Source organism: Aulostomus chinensis, chromosome 11 (assembly GCF_037954235.1).
Source record: "Aulostomus chinensis isolate RoL2024-O1b breed Wild chromosome 11, RoL_Achi_v1.0, whole genome shotgun sequence".
In the NCBI taxonomy this organism is placed as follows: Eukaryota; Metazoa; Chordata; class Actinopteri; order Syngnathiformes; family Aulostomidae; genus Aulostomus; species Aulostomus chinensis.
In genome coordinates this window covers 7,577,331-7,590,477 of record NC_141330.1, presented here as the reverse complement: position 1 = coordinate 7,590,477, position 13,147 = coordinate 7,577,331, and the positions used below count along the sequence as shown (strand labels likewise).

At 42.0% G+C, this 13,147-nt stretch overlaps 1 protein-coding gene and 1 long non-coding RNA gene across 5 annotated transcripts; one reads left to right on the top strand and one right to left on the bottom strand.

The window, feature by feature from the left end:
- The first annotated feature begins 291 nt into the window (after positions 1-291).
- On the top strand, positions 292-880 carry LOC147253047 (uncharacterized). The gene is made up of 4 exons (XR_015118523.1): positions 292-386; positions 461-519; positions 595-696; positions 773-880. It is a non-coding gene; the product is annotated as an uncharacterized LOC147253047 (long non-coding RNA).
- A 20-nt stretch (positions 881-900) lies between these two features.
- mtf1 (metal-regulatory transcription factor 1) lies at positions 901-13,105 on the bottom strand. Of its 4 annotated transcripts, XM_086218040.1 has the most exons (12): positions 13,019-13,105; positions 10,376-10,896; positions 7,760-7,998; positions 7,389-7,520; positions 7,047-7,120; positions 6,389-6,522; positions 5,804-5,881; positions 5,583-5,685; positions 4,853-5,502; positions 4,598-4,667; positions 3,999-4,228; positions 901-3,857 (listed from the first exon to the last, which is right to left on the bottom strand). In XM_086218040.1, exons 2-12 carry the CDS (start codon positions 10,850-10,852, stop codon positions 3,777-3,779), a joined length of 2,268 nt encoding a protein of 755 aa, XP_086074166.1. In that variant the 5' UTR covers positions 10,853-10,896; positions 13,019-13,105; the 3' UTR covers positions 901-3,776. The 4 variants fall into 4 exon arrangements, with proteins under 4 accessions (XP_086074166.1, XP_086074163.1, XP_086074164.1 ...); XM_086218037.1 differs by having other exon boundaries at positions 901-4,228; XM_086218038.1 differs by lacking the exon at positions 13,019-13,105 and adding an exon at positions 12,675-12,994 and having other exon boundaries at positions 901-4,228.
- Positions 13,106-13,147: the final 42 nt, after the last annotated feature.

Here is a 13,147-nt window from a genome sequence, read left to right as displayed (position 1 = left end):
GAGGTTTGCTGTCTATTACTTACGGTCCAAATTAAAAACTAACTATTTTTGTTTCACGTTGTATACATGACGTATGATGGAAGTAAATGAAGGCACAGAAATCTGAAATGGCATCCCCCCCCCAAAAAAAAAAGTTACAAGACAATCCCATTCATTAAAATGACCAAACTAAAACTAAAATATCCTTCATAAATTGGCTTTGCAACATGAAGTGGCACAACAGTGGTTAATGAGTAATTTCAAGCACCTAAGCAAACGGCCATTAGCACACACCTCTAAATGATCATTTCATCAGGGACATCTGAATCACCTGCTGTTAGTGGCAAATTTAAAACTTGTAATGCAGACTACAACTACCACGTCTGAGGTCATGGCCTCCAACACAGGTAATGAAGCTCTGCAACATTTCGTCACAGTTGCTGCAGATCGAGCACTTACATTGATTTTGTGTAAATTACAGATTGCACAGCAGCCAAAATGTCCAAGCCGATTACTGACGACATTTCTCAAGTTCAACAGGTCAGTCACAACCAAGAGGTTGTTGGAGTAGAGAGATAAGTTGAAATCAAAGTGACCATTTTCACTCCTTCATAGCTGCTGGGAAACATCGAGGATCGACTGGAGACTCTGTCTGACAAAATAGGCCTGAGCTCCAAAATCCTGGAGGACATGAAGGCTCTGAACGATGTTCTGAAGGTGAGCTTCGTTCTTCCAGCTTAAACATCTGTGTTTTAAAAAAACTTCAAAACTTAATTTTGTTTGTATCCCACAGAGAACGGCTCTCCAGGATGTGTCTTTACCACCACAGACCTGATCACAAATGGATCTAAAGACTTCCTTTCACCTCATTTAAATAAATTAAATTTTTAATATAAAAACACTTGACTGAACACATTTCCGTGACAAGTATAAGGTTTTATTAGTATTATATTGCTCTCAATTCAGAAAGTTATCATTACTTTATACGAAACAAGCATAAGCAAATATTTTCACATTATACATTCTTTAAAAAATACAAATCCTTAACAATTCCTCACTCTTTGGGTGACAAAGACATCTTTTTGGAAGCCCACAGGTTTCCAAATGTTCTTGAATATTTGGAATAACAAAGCTTCCAAACAAAATACCACACTGCCTTTTTCCAATTTATTTTCCAATCTGCTTCCAAACAAATGTGATTTGCTTCAGTTACCATTTCAGGTAAACCTCAGGAGGACAAACGTGGACCCAAAGTCAGAAACTCTTCTCTGCTTACTAACTGAAACAAATATTGGCATCTTTAACTATCATTGTAGACGAGCCAACAGGTTATCAATGTGAAAGGCTGAGATGATTAGATAAGTGAGTGAGCCCAGATGAAAACGTTTACCCATAAAGAAAAGCTGCATACGTTTGACCAAAACAATTCTTAGAACAGAATCATTCGTTAACACTGTACTCCTTCAAAACAAATCATTGGTTTTGAACCAGTTACCTCGGAGGCAAAAGCAAAGCGGGATGCAGACATGAAATGGAAAAACCCCAAATTCAAAATACAGTGGAAGTTAATATCAACTGGCATGCTTCATGTGTATGCATTGGAAAGGCAACTTTTGCCACTGGAGCTCTGCATATAAGATTGTAGCACAATATCTCATGAAGGGTGGAGTAAGAATTCTTGTTTGGGTGGCGGCGTGTGTGTGTTCATACATCTGTATGCCACACTTTAAAATTGCATAGTTCATTGACAGTATGTATGTTAATGTGACTCCTGGCAGTAACTCCAAGTGTTTCAACATGGAAAAGGTGAGCATCTTTCTACAAAGGTTTGTCATCCCATGGTTCCTGATACTGCATATCTGGAATGGAATGGTTTCGAGCGTGAAACGTGTCTGGATGCTTTGATAGCATATCGGCCCGTACGATACATGTGAACCAGGGAGAACTCCAGCAAATTACAGTAAAAAGAAACAAAATACCCAGATGTGAGTCGGTGATGTGCGATCCTGCAATAACAAGCATCTGTTACTGTTGAGTAGCCGCGCATATTTGAAGCAGTGCAGCACATACATCCGCTTCCCAAACTGTCTGTGACCAGCTTTCCTATGGCCTCACTGCGATTCTCCACGTTGGCTGAAGCAAGAGCCCATTGAGGGAAGGAGGCTCACGCTGGTATACAGGACCTAGCCTCTTGTCTCTAGCATCATTGCATTGTGTGCCACACTTAAATTATTCTGAGCTGGAGGCTATGGGTTAAGTATAGTTATGACAACTGAACAGAAGACTAGTTGCTTATGGAACTATGCAACAAAACTGCAGAAAAAACCTGCACAAATGTGATCGGGGGGGGGGGGTGTTAAATCACAGGAGTACACATCAGCTCCAAACTCTGCAAGTTAGTAATTCAAAAGTCTATACAAAAATACAAATTCTGGAATAATCTACAAGTTTTCTCATATGTTTACACTAAAATGTACTCTATTTACACTGTCGCCAGGACACCATCTCGTTTTTTTTTTCAATGATACTTTACAGCAGTTGTATACAAAAAGTCTATAGTGGTGCTGCACCTCAGCTAATAAGCTGTCAGATTACTCACCTTTGAAGTTAGTGTGCAATAAACAGGGAAGAGTGCAGCAAAAACGTAGGGCTACTGCAAGTGTGGGGCATCTCGAGAAACAAATTAAAAGGAACCAGGATCAGTTATGACTCGATGCATCCCTGAGAGGGTCACAGCCCTAGAAAACATGGGATGTTGACAGCAGTTGCTTACTGCTCGTTTTATGGACACACTTTTTCTCCTTTTTGCAAACAACAAGCAGATCCTAGAGGGTAATTAGCTAAATTGTGCAGTCGTCTTTGTTTTCAAGCCTTACCAAAACCCATTACGTTCTCAAAAAAGAAAAGCAATTCAGTAACAAAGATCAACTAAAAAATACAAGTCATCAGAATAAATTAATAAAAGATTTTTCTGCTATCTTAATGAAAGTATTACAAGTATAATGAAATCATCAAGCATTTAAATAAATTAAAATGTACAATTTTAAATTAGTTTTTAAATTACAGGCAAGTTATTTAATGTGTTGACTTAATTACACAGGCAGATCTGATCACATTTTCTTCCTCATTTTGTAAATAACTGTCACATTTGTAGAAAATCACATTTCCTAGCTTTCCAACAACAAATACTGAGGAAATCGCTTCATGTTACTTGACAGTCATATGGAAATCCACTGGGAGCTATACGTGATAAAACTATAGCAAATTCCTCTGATACAGTGCATTCTGGTCAGTTGCATACCAGCTTTAAGTATTTGTTAGGGTCTCTAGTACAGTACAAAGATATACAGACAAGTTGTTTTCCTGCTCAGGCTTGTGACTTCCAAGCCAGGAAATTTGAAATCTGAAGTTTTCAGTGCTTGGACAACACTCGCTTGTTTCATTCTATCGATTCAGACTGGATTATACGGATTACTATATACAATTTGATTATGTTTGACAAAGGCTCTACTGACGTTTCCCTGCATTAATTAGCATTAACATGCTAAATCTCAGTAAGCAAACTAACCCTGCTTCTAAAAACTACTGCAAAGAGACTCAACAGCAAAATTATTCATAGTTTGTGTATATATGTTGCACAATACCATAGAGAACAGAATGCACTGCAGGTATAGGGGGTTTGATGCACACACTATATAAGGAGAATGAGTCGAGATGTGGGTGGAATCGATGCCTGTGGATGAAAGGGTGCTACAGGCCACCAGGGTGCCAGACTGGCAGCTCAGAAGGCAGCTCTTCTAAGGATTGCCATCCGTGGCCATGTTGAAGTCATCAGTGACCAATAGCAGAGCCTCAATGTTGGTGGCTGTCTCAGGACTCTGCAGGGAGAGGAAGTCAGAGACATCCATGTTGGCGAGCCCCTCAGATGGAGGGTTGGGGGCAGTGCTGCTCACTATAGTGGAGAAAGTCTGAAGTGAAGAGGAATTGGAAGAAGGGGCCTCCAACCTCACTTCACCCACCTTGGAGGAAGACTCAGGGTGGCAGGATGAGGAAGATGAGGAGGCAGGATGGTGTGGAGGCTCTGGGGGCTGCGATACTGGGGGAGGAGGGGCCTCTGACACAACGGAGGAGGCACTCTTTGAAGTCTTGTCTTTAGCGGAGTCCCTGCAGGCACACTGACACTGGCACGATTCCTCCTGCTTGATGATGATGACGGGCAGGCTGAGGCCGATCTGTTGGACTGAGCTGCCTGGAAAGAGAATTTCACCAAGTTTTCAAATGTACAGACACAACAGACCATTACAGATACAGTTAAATGTCTCGGTGAATGAGAGTTTTATAACTTTTCCCAATGACCAGCAAAGCACACTAACAGAAAATGGATATAATCGAAGGCCCAAAAGAGACATTTTCTCAATTAGATTATTTTCTATTTAATAATACAAACCTTTCAAAACTTCTGGACATCATGTGATAATACAGAAATATACTGTATATGAATAATATGCCATTATAGCATGAATGAGTGAATGCAATTGCTGTTATGTAAAGTTTGTCAAAAAAAGTTTACGAGCTCATTACACAACATGAAGAAATATGAGAATTGACACCCTCTTACCAGCATTTCCTCCCACTGGTATGGCTGTAGTGAAGAAAACTTTCTCCACTTTGGGAGCTCCTTGATGTGGCTGTGAACAAACATGGATGCCACAAATCAAGTAAGATCAAAAACAAAAACAGTAAAACATAAGAGTACTGCTGGGTTGTTGGCTAATCCTTCATGTGGCCAAACTTACAAAGAAGTGAACATGTTGAATGCATCAACATGAGCATGTTTACAAGCACATCACAAAATTACATTCCAGTGACTCACCGCTTGTTCTGGATTCTGCTGGCTGTTGGTGGCACTGCTGAGGATCCACTGGAGGTTCTGGTCCGACATCACCAAGCTGGGTTGCAGGAGGTTCTGGGTGGGTGCTATGGTAATGGTGGCAGGTGTAGGTGCCAGACCAGGGCCGGAACTGGGGACAGGGTTGTTGGCCAAAGGCACTGTTTGTGCTGCTAGCGCATCTGTTGTGGTGCCTGCAACAACAGTCACAGCAGTACTGGTGTGTGGCGCTGGGGTGGTCAGTGCTGGAGCCACTGCAGGAGGAGCAGAGAGGGGAGTGGTCTGGGTGGCACCATCCGGCTGAAGGAATGTCGATGGCAGTGCCAAGTAGTGCTGGGGGGTGACATGGCTTGGTGCTTGGACAGAAGCCTGAGCAGGCACGTCGGAGATCTGCTGGGGCGCTGTTAGCTGCATGAAAGGGGGCGGCTGCGTGGAGGTGGCAGCTGCAGTGCCAGGAGAAGGTGTGAGGGCCTGAGACGAAGAGGTCTGACTGAGCTGGGAAGGAGCCTCCATGACTGCTGTTGTGTGGCAACGAGACGAGGAGGTAGGATTGAGAGAGAAGGTGATTAGAGGTGAGGCATCTGTCACTCTGGGCTGGGGAGGGGTCTGTAGGCTGAAGGGTTCAGCAAGGCTCTCTGAAGAAGGAAATAAAACCCATATTAGTGGACAGAAACATTCATTACAATTAAAATTAAAAAAAAAAAAAAAAGTTCACCAGCGGGATTGGTATCATCTTGGCTGACACTATTTTCAGGACTCTGGAACATGAGCTCGAAGATTTTCACAGGGGTCACATTGTTGAGGTCCAAATTCTGCGCCTGGCGTATATTTAGAAAGACACAAACATTGAAATGACACATTGCAACAGGCAGAATCTAGGAGCTTTAAATGTCACAACTGATGTTTCATTGCCTGATTGAAAAAGTCCAGACTCACATTGTGGATGTTCTCTCGTAGCTCAGAGTCTGTAGAGATGAGGCTTAAGTCACTGAGGCACAGCGAATGATTTGCATCCTGCAATTAAGAGATGAATGGGACCTAATTAAACTACAGCTACAGGATCCAGAGCTGAGTCACAACAACAAGATGTGGAAGCTAAATTGGACAAAGCAAAAACTAAAGTGTCGAAAAAAGTGGTAGGTTTTGTTGAGCGAGAACTGCAAATGATGACATTGTGCAGGGATGCAGCTTGTTTTTAAGACTAAAATGCTGTGTAGAATGTCTCCTTTATCAAGTTAGAAAGCCTGGTTTACATGATTCAAAATGTGTATATGAAAGTAACTTCAGCTAGTGAGGCAGGGATCATGGGTGTACAAAGAAAACATTACCAGTTGTATAAGACAATGGGTGTTACTCATCAAACTGGCTAGCGAACGAATTTGTACACCCATACAGGCATCAACATGCACACAGAAAATAAAAAATCCTAGCATGTGTAAGTACAAATTTGTATTTAAGAATATTTCATGAATGAGTTCAAATGTGTCCAACACACTGAGAAGCTGCCGGGTTGTGACTCACTTCAGACAGCGGGTGGGTGAGGGTGACGCTGAAGGGCTGTCCTTTGTCGTGGCCCCGGATGTGACTCTTCAGACTGTATTGGCTGCTAAAGGTCTTCTCACAGCCATCACTGGGACAGTTGAAAGGCTTCTCCCCTACAAAACAATTACAAAGAACATAAATCAGCATGGCGGCAGGTGGTGCAGTGGTCAGCACTGCCACCTCACAGCAAGAAGGTTCTGGTTTGAGCCCCGGCTCCAGCACGGGATCTTTCTGTGTGGAGTCTGCATGTTCTCCCTGTGCCTGTGTGGGTTCTCTCCTGGTACTCCAGCTTCCTCCCACAGTCCAAAGACATCAAGAGGACCGTAGGTATGAATGTGAGAGTGAATGGTTGTCTGTCTATACTGTATGTGTTGGCCCTGCCATGGATTGGCTACCCACCCACACTAATTTTTATGTGGGTGGGTTAAAATTATATTCATAATTTTTATATATCTATATATCTATATATCTATATCTCTCTCTCTCTCTCTCTCTATATATACACACATATACATATACATACATACATATATATACATATATATACACACACACACATATATATACACATATATACATACATACATACATACACACACACACACACACACACACACACACACACACACACACACACCTGTGTGTGTCCGTACGTGGGTTTTCAGGTGATGACTTGCAGCAAAAGCTTTGCCACAGCCATCGTGGTCACACCTAGAAACAAAGACATACAAAATTATGTCAGAGAGTAAAAAGACACTGATGCCTTTTCTAGAAGCAGGATTTGGTAGGTCATGATTGCTCTGCTCGCTGTATTAGGTTCAAACATATAGAAACCGTGTATGTGCAGAGCATGGGAAGCAAACTTCTATGTAAACTAGTCCCACGTGCAACTCAGTTTAATGACATGTGTTCTATACCGCAGTTACTTTATTTTCTACTTGTGTGAATTTCACCTGTTTTGATTACACAAAATATTCACCTGAATGGCTTCTCCCCAGTGTGTGTGCGAATGTGCTTCCTCAGGTCGCTGAGTGTGGTGAAGTATTTTGTGCATCCCTCGGATTCACAGTTGAATGTTTTCCCAGTGTGAAGTCTCTGGTGTGCTTTTAGTCTGCGGAAACAATAAAGGGTGTTCCAATAAACCTGAATAGGAAAACCAAACTGAGCAGAGTGGCATCACACATTTGATTTAATCCATAATAGTCTCGTAAACCACAGACTAGCGTTTGGTCCATGGTGTCCATCTAGTCCCATCACCAGCATATATAGGGGACTGTTGCCCTTTTCAAATACTGGGATAAAATCCTATTCCACGAAGGGTACACACAGCAAAGTGGTGTCTAAACTCACCTGTACAGGGTGTTGAATGCCTTCTCACAGCCTTGCACGTCACACTCAAACGGCTTCTCCTTGGTGTGAACACGGACGTGGATCTTGAGACTATAAGAGGTGAGGAAGGCCTTTCCACAGCCCTGCTGATTACACACAAATGTGTACTCGCCCCGGTGAGTTTTCTGGTGTGTTCGCAGGTTTCCTGCCGTGCTGTACGTCCTCGTGCAGCCTTCGAACATACACTGGTAACGCTTTACCTGTAGAGGAATATTAGCAGGAGATAAGAGGGAGTGAGGGTCCCAACCACGGGGTATTCTTCTCTAATGAATGAAATTATGCGGAGGCCAAGGCAAAGACAAATATACCAAAGTCTTTACCCAGCATTTTAAAAAGCCAGGGGAGAGTAATTTGATTTTATGCAGCTCAGCAATAACCAGACCTGCCATATGATGAAGTGACAGACTGAGTACGTGTGACCTTTCAGAGTGGACTTGAACTCAGTGACTCAGCCACCCGTCAGCACATGAAGCGGATGAGTATAAAAGACAACGACAACGACTACACCCCAGCCTTCCATGCAATACATCCCATCTAATTCTGTTTTGCAGCACCAATCTCCATTGCAGTCTCCTCTTCAACAGAAAAGCCCCAGGGTGATGTGCATTGAAGCAATCCATTCTGTTCTTAGGAAAATGCTATCCTCTACTGAACACACAGCCAACACAAGGTATGCTTGTGCTTGACTCCTGGACATGAGGAACGCTTTCATAAGCTAACCAGTTTTCTTCGGGAGAAAATACTCAACTTCATACTATAAAGGCAGGTGCAAACCACAAGGATTTAGTTTTCTAGTTAAAGATATTTCTATATTATCACAGTACCTACAACTACAATGTGTATGTAGGTGGTAATGCTCCATCAGTGCAACCCTTCAAAGAACTGTTAATTTTGCTCTAGAGGATGTCGGAAGGATCATTTGTTAAGCAAATGTCTCTGCAAACCCCTGTGGGAAGCCAGCTAAAGCTTGACGCTCTGTGGTGTATTCATTTCCCCCACCACTGTGACTCTCCTCAACCATTAGTTCAATCATTGTGAGAGCGTATTGTGTGCTATGGTGTCACATGCATAGAGTGGAAAAAAAAACCACACACACACTACACTACAAAGGAAAGGTTTCAACAGAGACACCACTGAATGCTTGATGTTGCTGGTCATTGAATGTTCAGGAAATAGCCACTCCTGCAGGGTAGTTTTCCATGGAGAGGACATGTTTTGACAAATAGGTCTGGATGTGCAGATTAATTTTGCTATTTGTAACAGGGCACTTAGGTTCACAACAGTGCAACAAAATGGCTATCGGCCACTATGGGATTTCATTGATGTCCTCATTCGAAAGTAGTGTAGGCATAAGAGGAAAATCTAAATTCCATTCAAGTCACTGTAGGTTCCATTTCTCTATTGTTTCCATCTACAATCCTCTTGGATATCTGCACAATGCCCAGGCCAGTCATGAGTATGTCACTACCATGACAAAGATAATATTAACCTAAGGACTATCAAGATAATAAACCTTTGCACACACATTGAATTATTACAGTACACAACTTACGGCATCATACCAACAAAAAATGCAAACAGCCAGTGCTAACAAACTATGCAGGCAAATGCAAAAGACGTATAGACACAACTACAAACTCTGTACTGGATTCGTCACTAAAAAGCGGATGTGATACACCATATTTTACAACCAACAGACCAGTGTGAACAAATTTTCAAATATAAAAGACAAAAGCAGAACCAGGAACACCCCATATATTAACTATCAGAGAATGAGTGTGTCTTTCATTGTCCCTTCAATGTGGTGAATGACGGCATAAATATTCTCCTGTTTCTCTGTATTGCTACCCCTGTTGGGTTTTTCAATTAAAACAAATGTAATGTTCATTTCATAGTTTCAAGAGAGTTTAGAGTTTGAAAACATATTGGAGACATCCAAAAAACCCCTCCTGTATCTGTTTGCTCTGCTATTGTTGCACTGATGTAGCCTTGAGAGTCTGCATTCAACAGGAGGGGTTGACCGATGCTTTGTTGAAGTAACTTCTCAAAATACAGTGTAATTGACCTTTAACAGAATGGCCTGGATTACCTGATAATTCAAAGTAGTGGAAAATCTAAATTTGTCTCCACACTGCAGCCTGACAATAGAACCAAAGTAGTTAAAAATTGTATATTCTCCTCTTTTAGTACTGGGTGACAAATTCTCTTGTCATTCGAAGAGAGACAAAGATTTTTCACTACACACTTAGGCAAGGATTTCTGCCAGTGAACTGCATTAGCGAGTTTTTGGTTGAGAGTTTCTGTGTGTGAGACAGTATTGCTGAAGCTCATGTACCGCACTGCTGAGGTTTGAAATAAAGCCACTAAAAATCCATAAATAATGCCAACACTACCCATCAATCACCAGTATTCACAGAACATCTCAAAACATGAGGTATCCTTTTGTGAGTGTGCAAAAGAAATGAGTTTGGTACCCTGTGAGTAATTTCCCATCCTATTAGTCTACGGGAGCTGTATTGTACTGTATATACACATTGTATTATTTACATTTCAGGAGATACGCTAATGGTGGCTCACCTCTCTTTGCTTGGTCTCCGGACACTCTGAGTGCAGGGTGAGGGTGGCGCCCTCAATGTTACGTGGCATTGGGGTGGAGCCTGGATTGATTGTGAACTGAATCTGATCTGGAGAAATGGTGTGGTGCACATAACCCTGTGACATGGCATCAGGGTCCGCCATGAAGGCCAGAGAGCCCTCCTCCTCATCTCCATCACCTTCCCCCTCAGTTAGGAATGTGACTCCATCTTCATCTCCTCCACAGTGACCCTCCTCCTCACCCTCCTCGTCCAACCGAATAGGGTCCCGCTCAATGAGCACTGTAGTGCGGTCGTAGACCCGACCAGAGGATGATGAAGGTTCAGCGATGAGGTGCTCATCTTTGTTAAAATGAATCTTATCTTCTTCCTCTTCTTCTTCATCATCATCCCGATCCAGGTGATCCACCTCCACCTCAAAGTACATTGGCGCCTCCGTATGAGGGCCATTCTCACTCATGGTCCCAAGTGCTTCTCCTTCCCTGGCCAGGAGGGCGGCACAACCTGTCAAATAAGGAGGGCATTCACTAAGTATGGTTCAAGACCAGTCTTTACCAGTGGTTTTAGTACGGTGTAGCTAAGCTGTCCTGGGATCAGATCTAGTTTACATTTTGCTTGTGAGCAGTCAAAAGGACTGATACCTGCTTGCGTTAGGGAGCTAGCGATAGACTGACCGCTGATGTTTGCTTGCATTAATGGTACTGGGGTTGTGCATAGCATTCACAATTTATATAAACTTTAACGATAAAGATGTTAAACGTTACTCAATTTGGTCTGACTGTCGGTGACTTCATCGCCACACACCAACAGCAGCGGGAATTTCAGAACAATGAAACGTAGCATGGTGGATGAGAGTAGAAGCTGGCGAGAGCGAGAAATTATCAAGCCACAATTATGTCCAGTGGGTGGAAACACTTTGGCTTTTGAAAAGATGGAGCTGTCCTAAATAAGTTGCTTGCTGTTTGTAGGACATGTAAAAGCAAAAATAGCAAGTAAACCTACTGTCAAATCAACCTAAAGGGATGTTGGCTGCACTTTAATTTTGATATTAAATATATTATTATTTTTATGTTGAAAAACAAAAGCAAAAGTCGCAGGGAATCCTACAGTTAAATCAACCTGAAGAGATAACGGTTGAACTATAAATCATGTACTATTTTTATGTTGCAAAACAAAAGCAAAAGTAGCAGGTAAACCTACTGTGGAAATGTTGGTTGCACTTACTGTATTATTGAAAATGTACTGAAAATTGAAAATGAGGGCAGAAATTTTAACATCCTATGAATTCAACCTGAAGTGGTGGTTGCACTATTCAAAAAAAAAACGTGAATGCATTTGCCGTTAATTGTTGTTCGTTTATATCCATAATTAATTTATGCCTGATTCCCATACAAGAAACAACAGAAATCTAGGAGACTTCATCTGCAATGTCCAGTATCCAGTTACTTATTTCACAGCCACACTGGCAGAATTTTGGGCTAAAAAAGTTCCTGAATCAGTTTCAATTCACTGAATTGTTTTAGATCTTATTGTTCTCGATGGAGCTCGATTCAAAACAGACTAAAGTGAAAGCACCGTACTACTTGTCAAGTGTGTAACATACGTGCGACAGTACAATGAGTGTGTCTTGAGCAAACACCCTTATGTCAACACACGGTCAATATCAATAAACTCAGTTATAAAATCCTGAATATCTCTTATCCAATATGTAAAAGGGCTACTTCATAAATACTCGGAAGGAAAACCTAACGCTGCCACATCGAGATCGAGAACTTTCTGATTTCAGGGACAGCAGTCACGAGACAGCCGAGGCTGAACCGAACTGACATTTTCAATTACTTCCAAACAATCAAAATATATAGATATATATGAACACACAACTAAATTTAAGAAAAAAAAGCATTGAACAAACGTTATCATTAGCATATGACAGATGTCACAATGAAGAGATTTCACTGGTCGTCATGCTGGGCTAACACACCACATCGCCGCCGTGACAGAGTGGCCTGGTGGTCAACACACGTTCATCTGCCCGAGTTCGCTCCGTTTGACTGACAATCCTCCACAAATGCATCTGCACTGAGATGGTTGGCCGCAAACTGCTGCCTCGCTGCGTAACAATCCGGTGTTTAAATACCAACCTGACGTGTGATAGCAGCCCTTCTTGGCTGTAGCAATGCTAGCCGCACAGATGTGTCGCTAACTCGCTGCTACAAATTGAAAATAAACCATAATTTGGATAACTTTGCGTTCAAGGCACCTATACCGGGATTCACACTTACCTATTTTAACAATTGTTTCAATTAACTGTGGAGAGACCACCTTAAAAGTAGGACGTCCGAATGAAGCGACGTTATCCAATACCCCAAGATATAAACCCCACACATAGCTACACGGACGTTAGCGGGCTAGCTACTCAACTAATGTTTATCTACACATGCTAGGTCTGCTAGCAACTACCGTTAGCTCACACCTTAGCATGAAAGCTTGCAAGTAACGTTGCTAGTTTACTGTCGGCACTTGACATTTCCTTGATAGCATGAAGCCGAACAAGTTTCGTTTAACGTAAGGAACTGGCAGGCGATCTTTTAACAACTAAAAATGGATGACATTAAAATATTTTTACCTGTGTTGATTTTTCTGTCTTATTCCTGTGCTTTGGATGTTCCTCCCTATCCCCTCCCTAAGATACCAAACAACGTCACAGACTCAGAGCCATTGCTGATGAATTGTGGGAAATTTAATATATATTTAT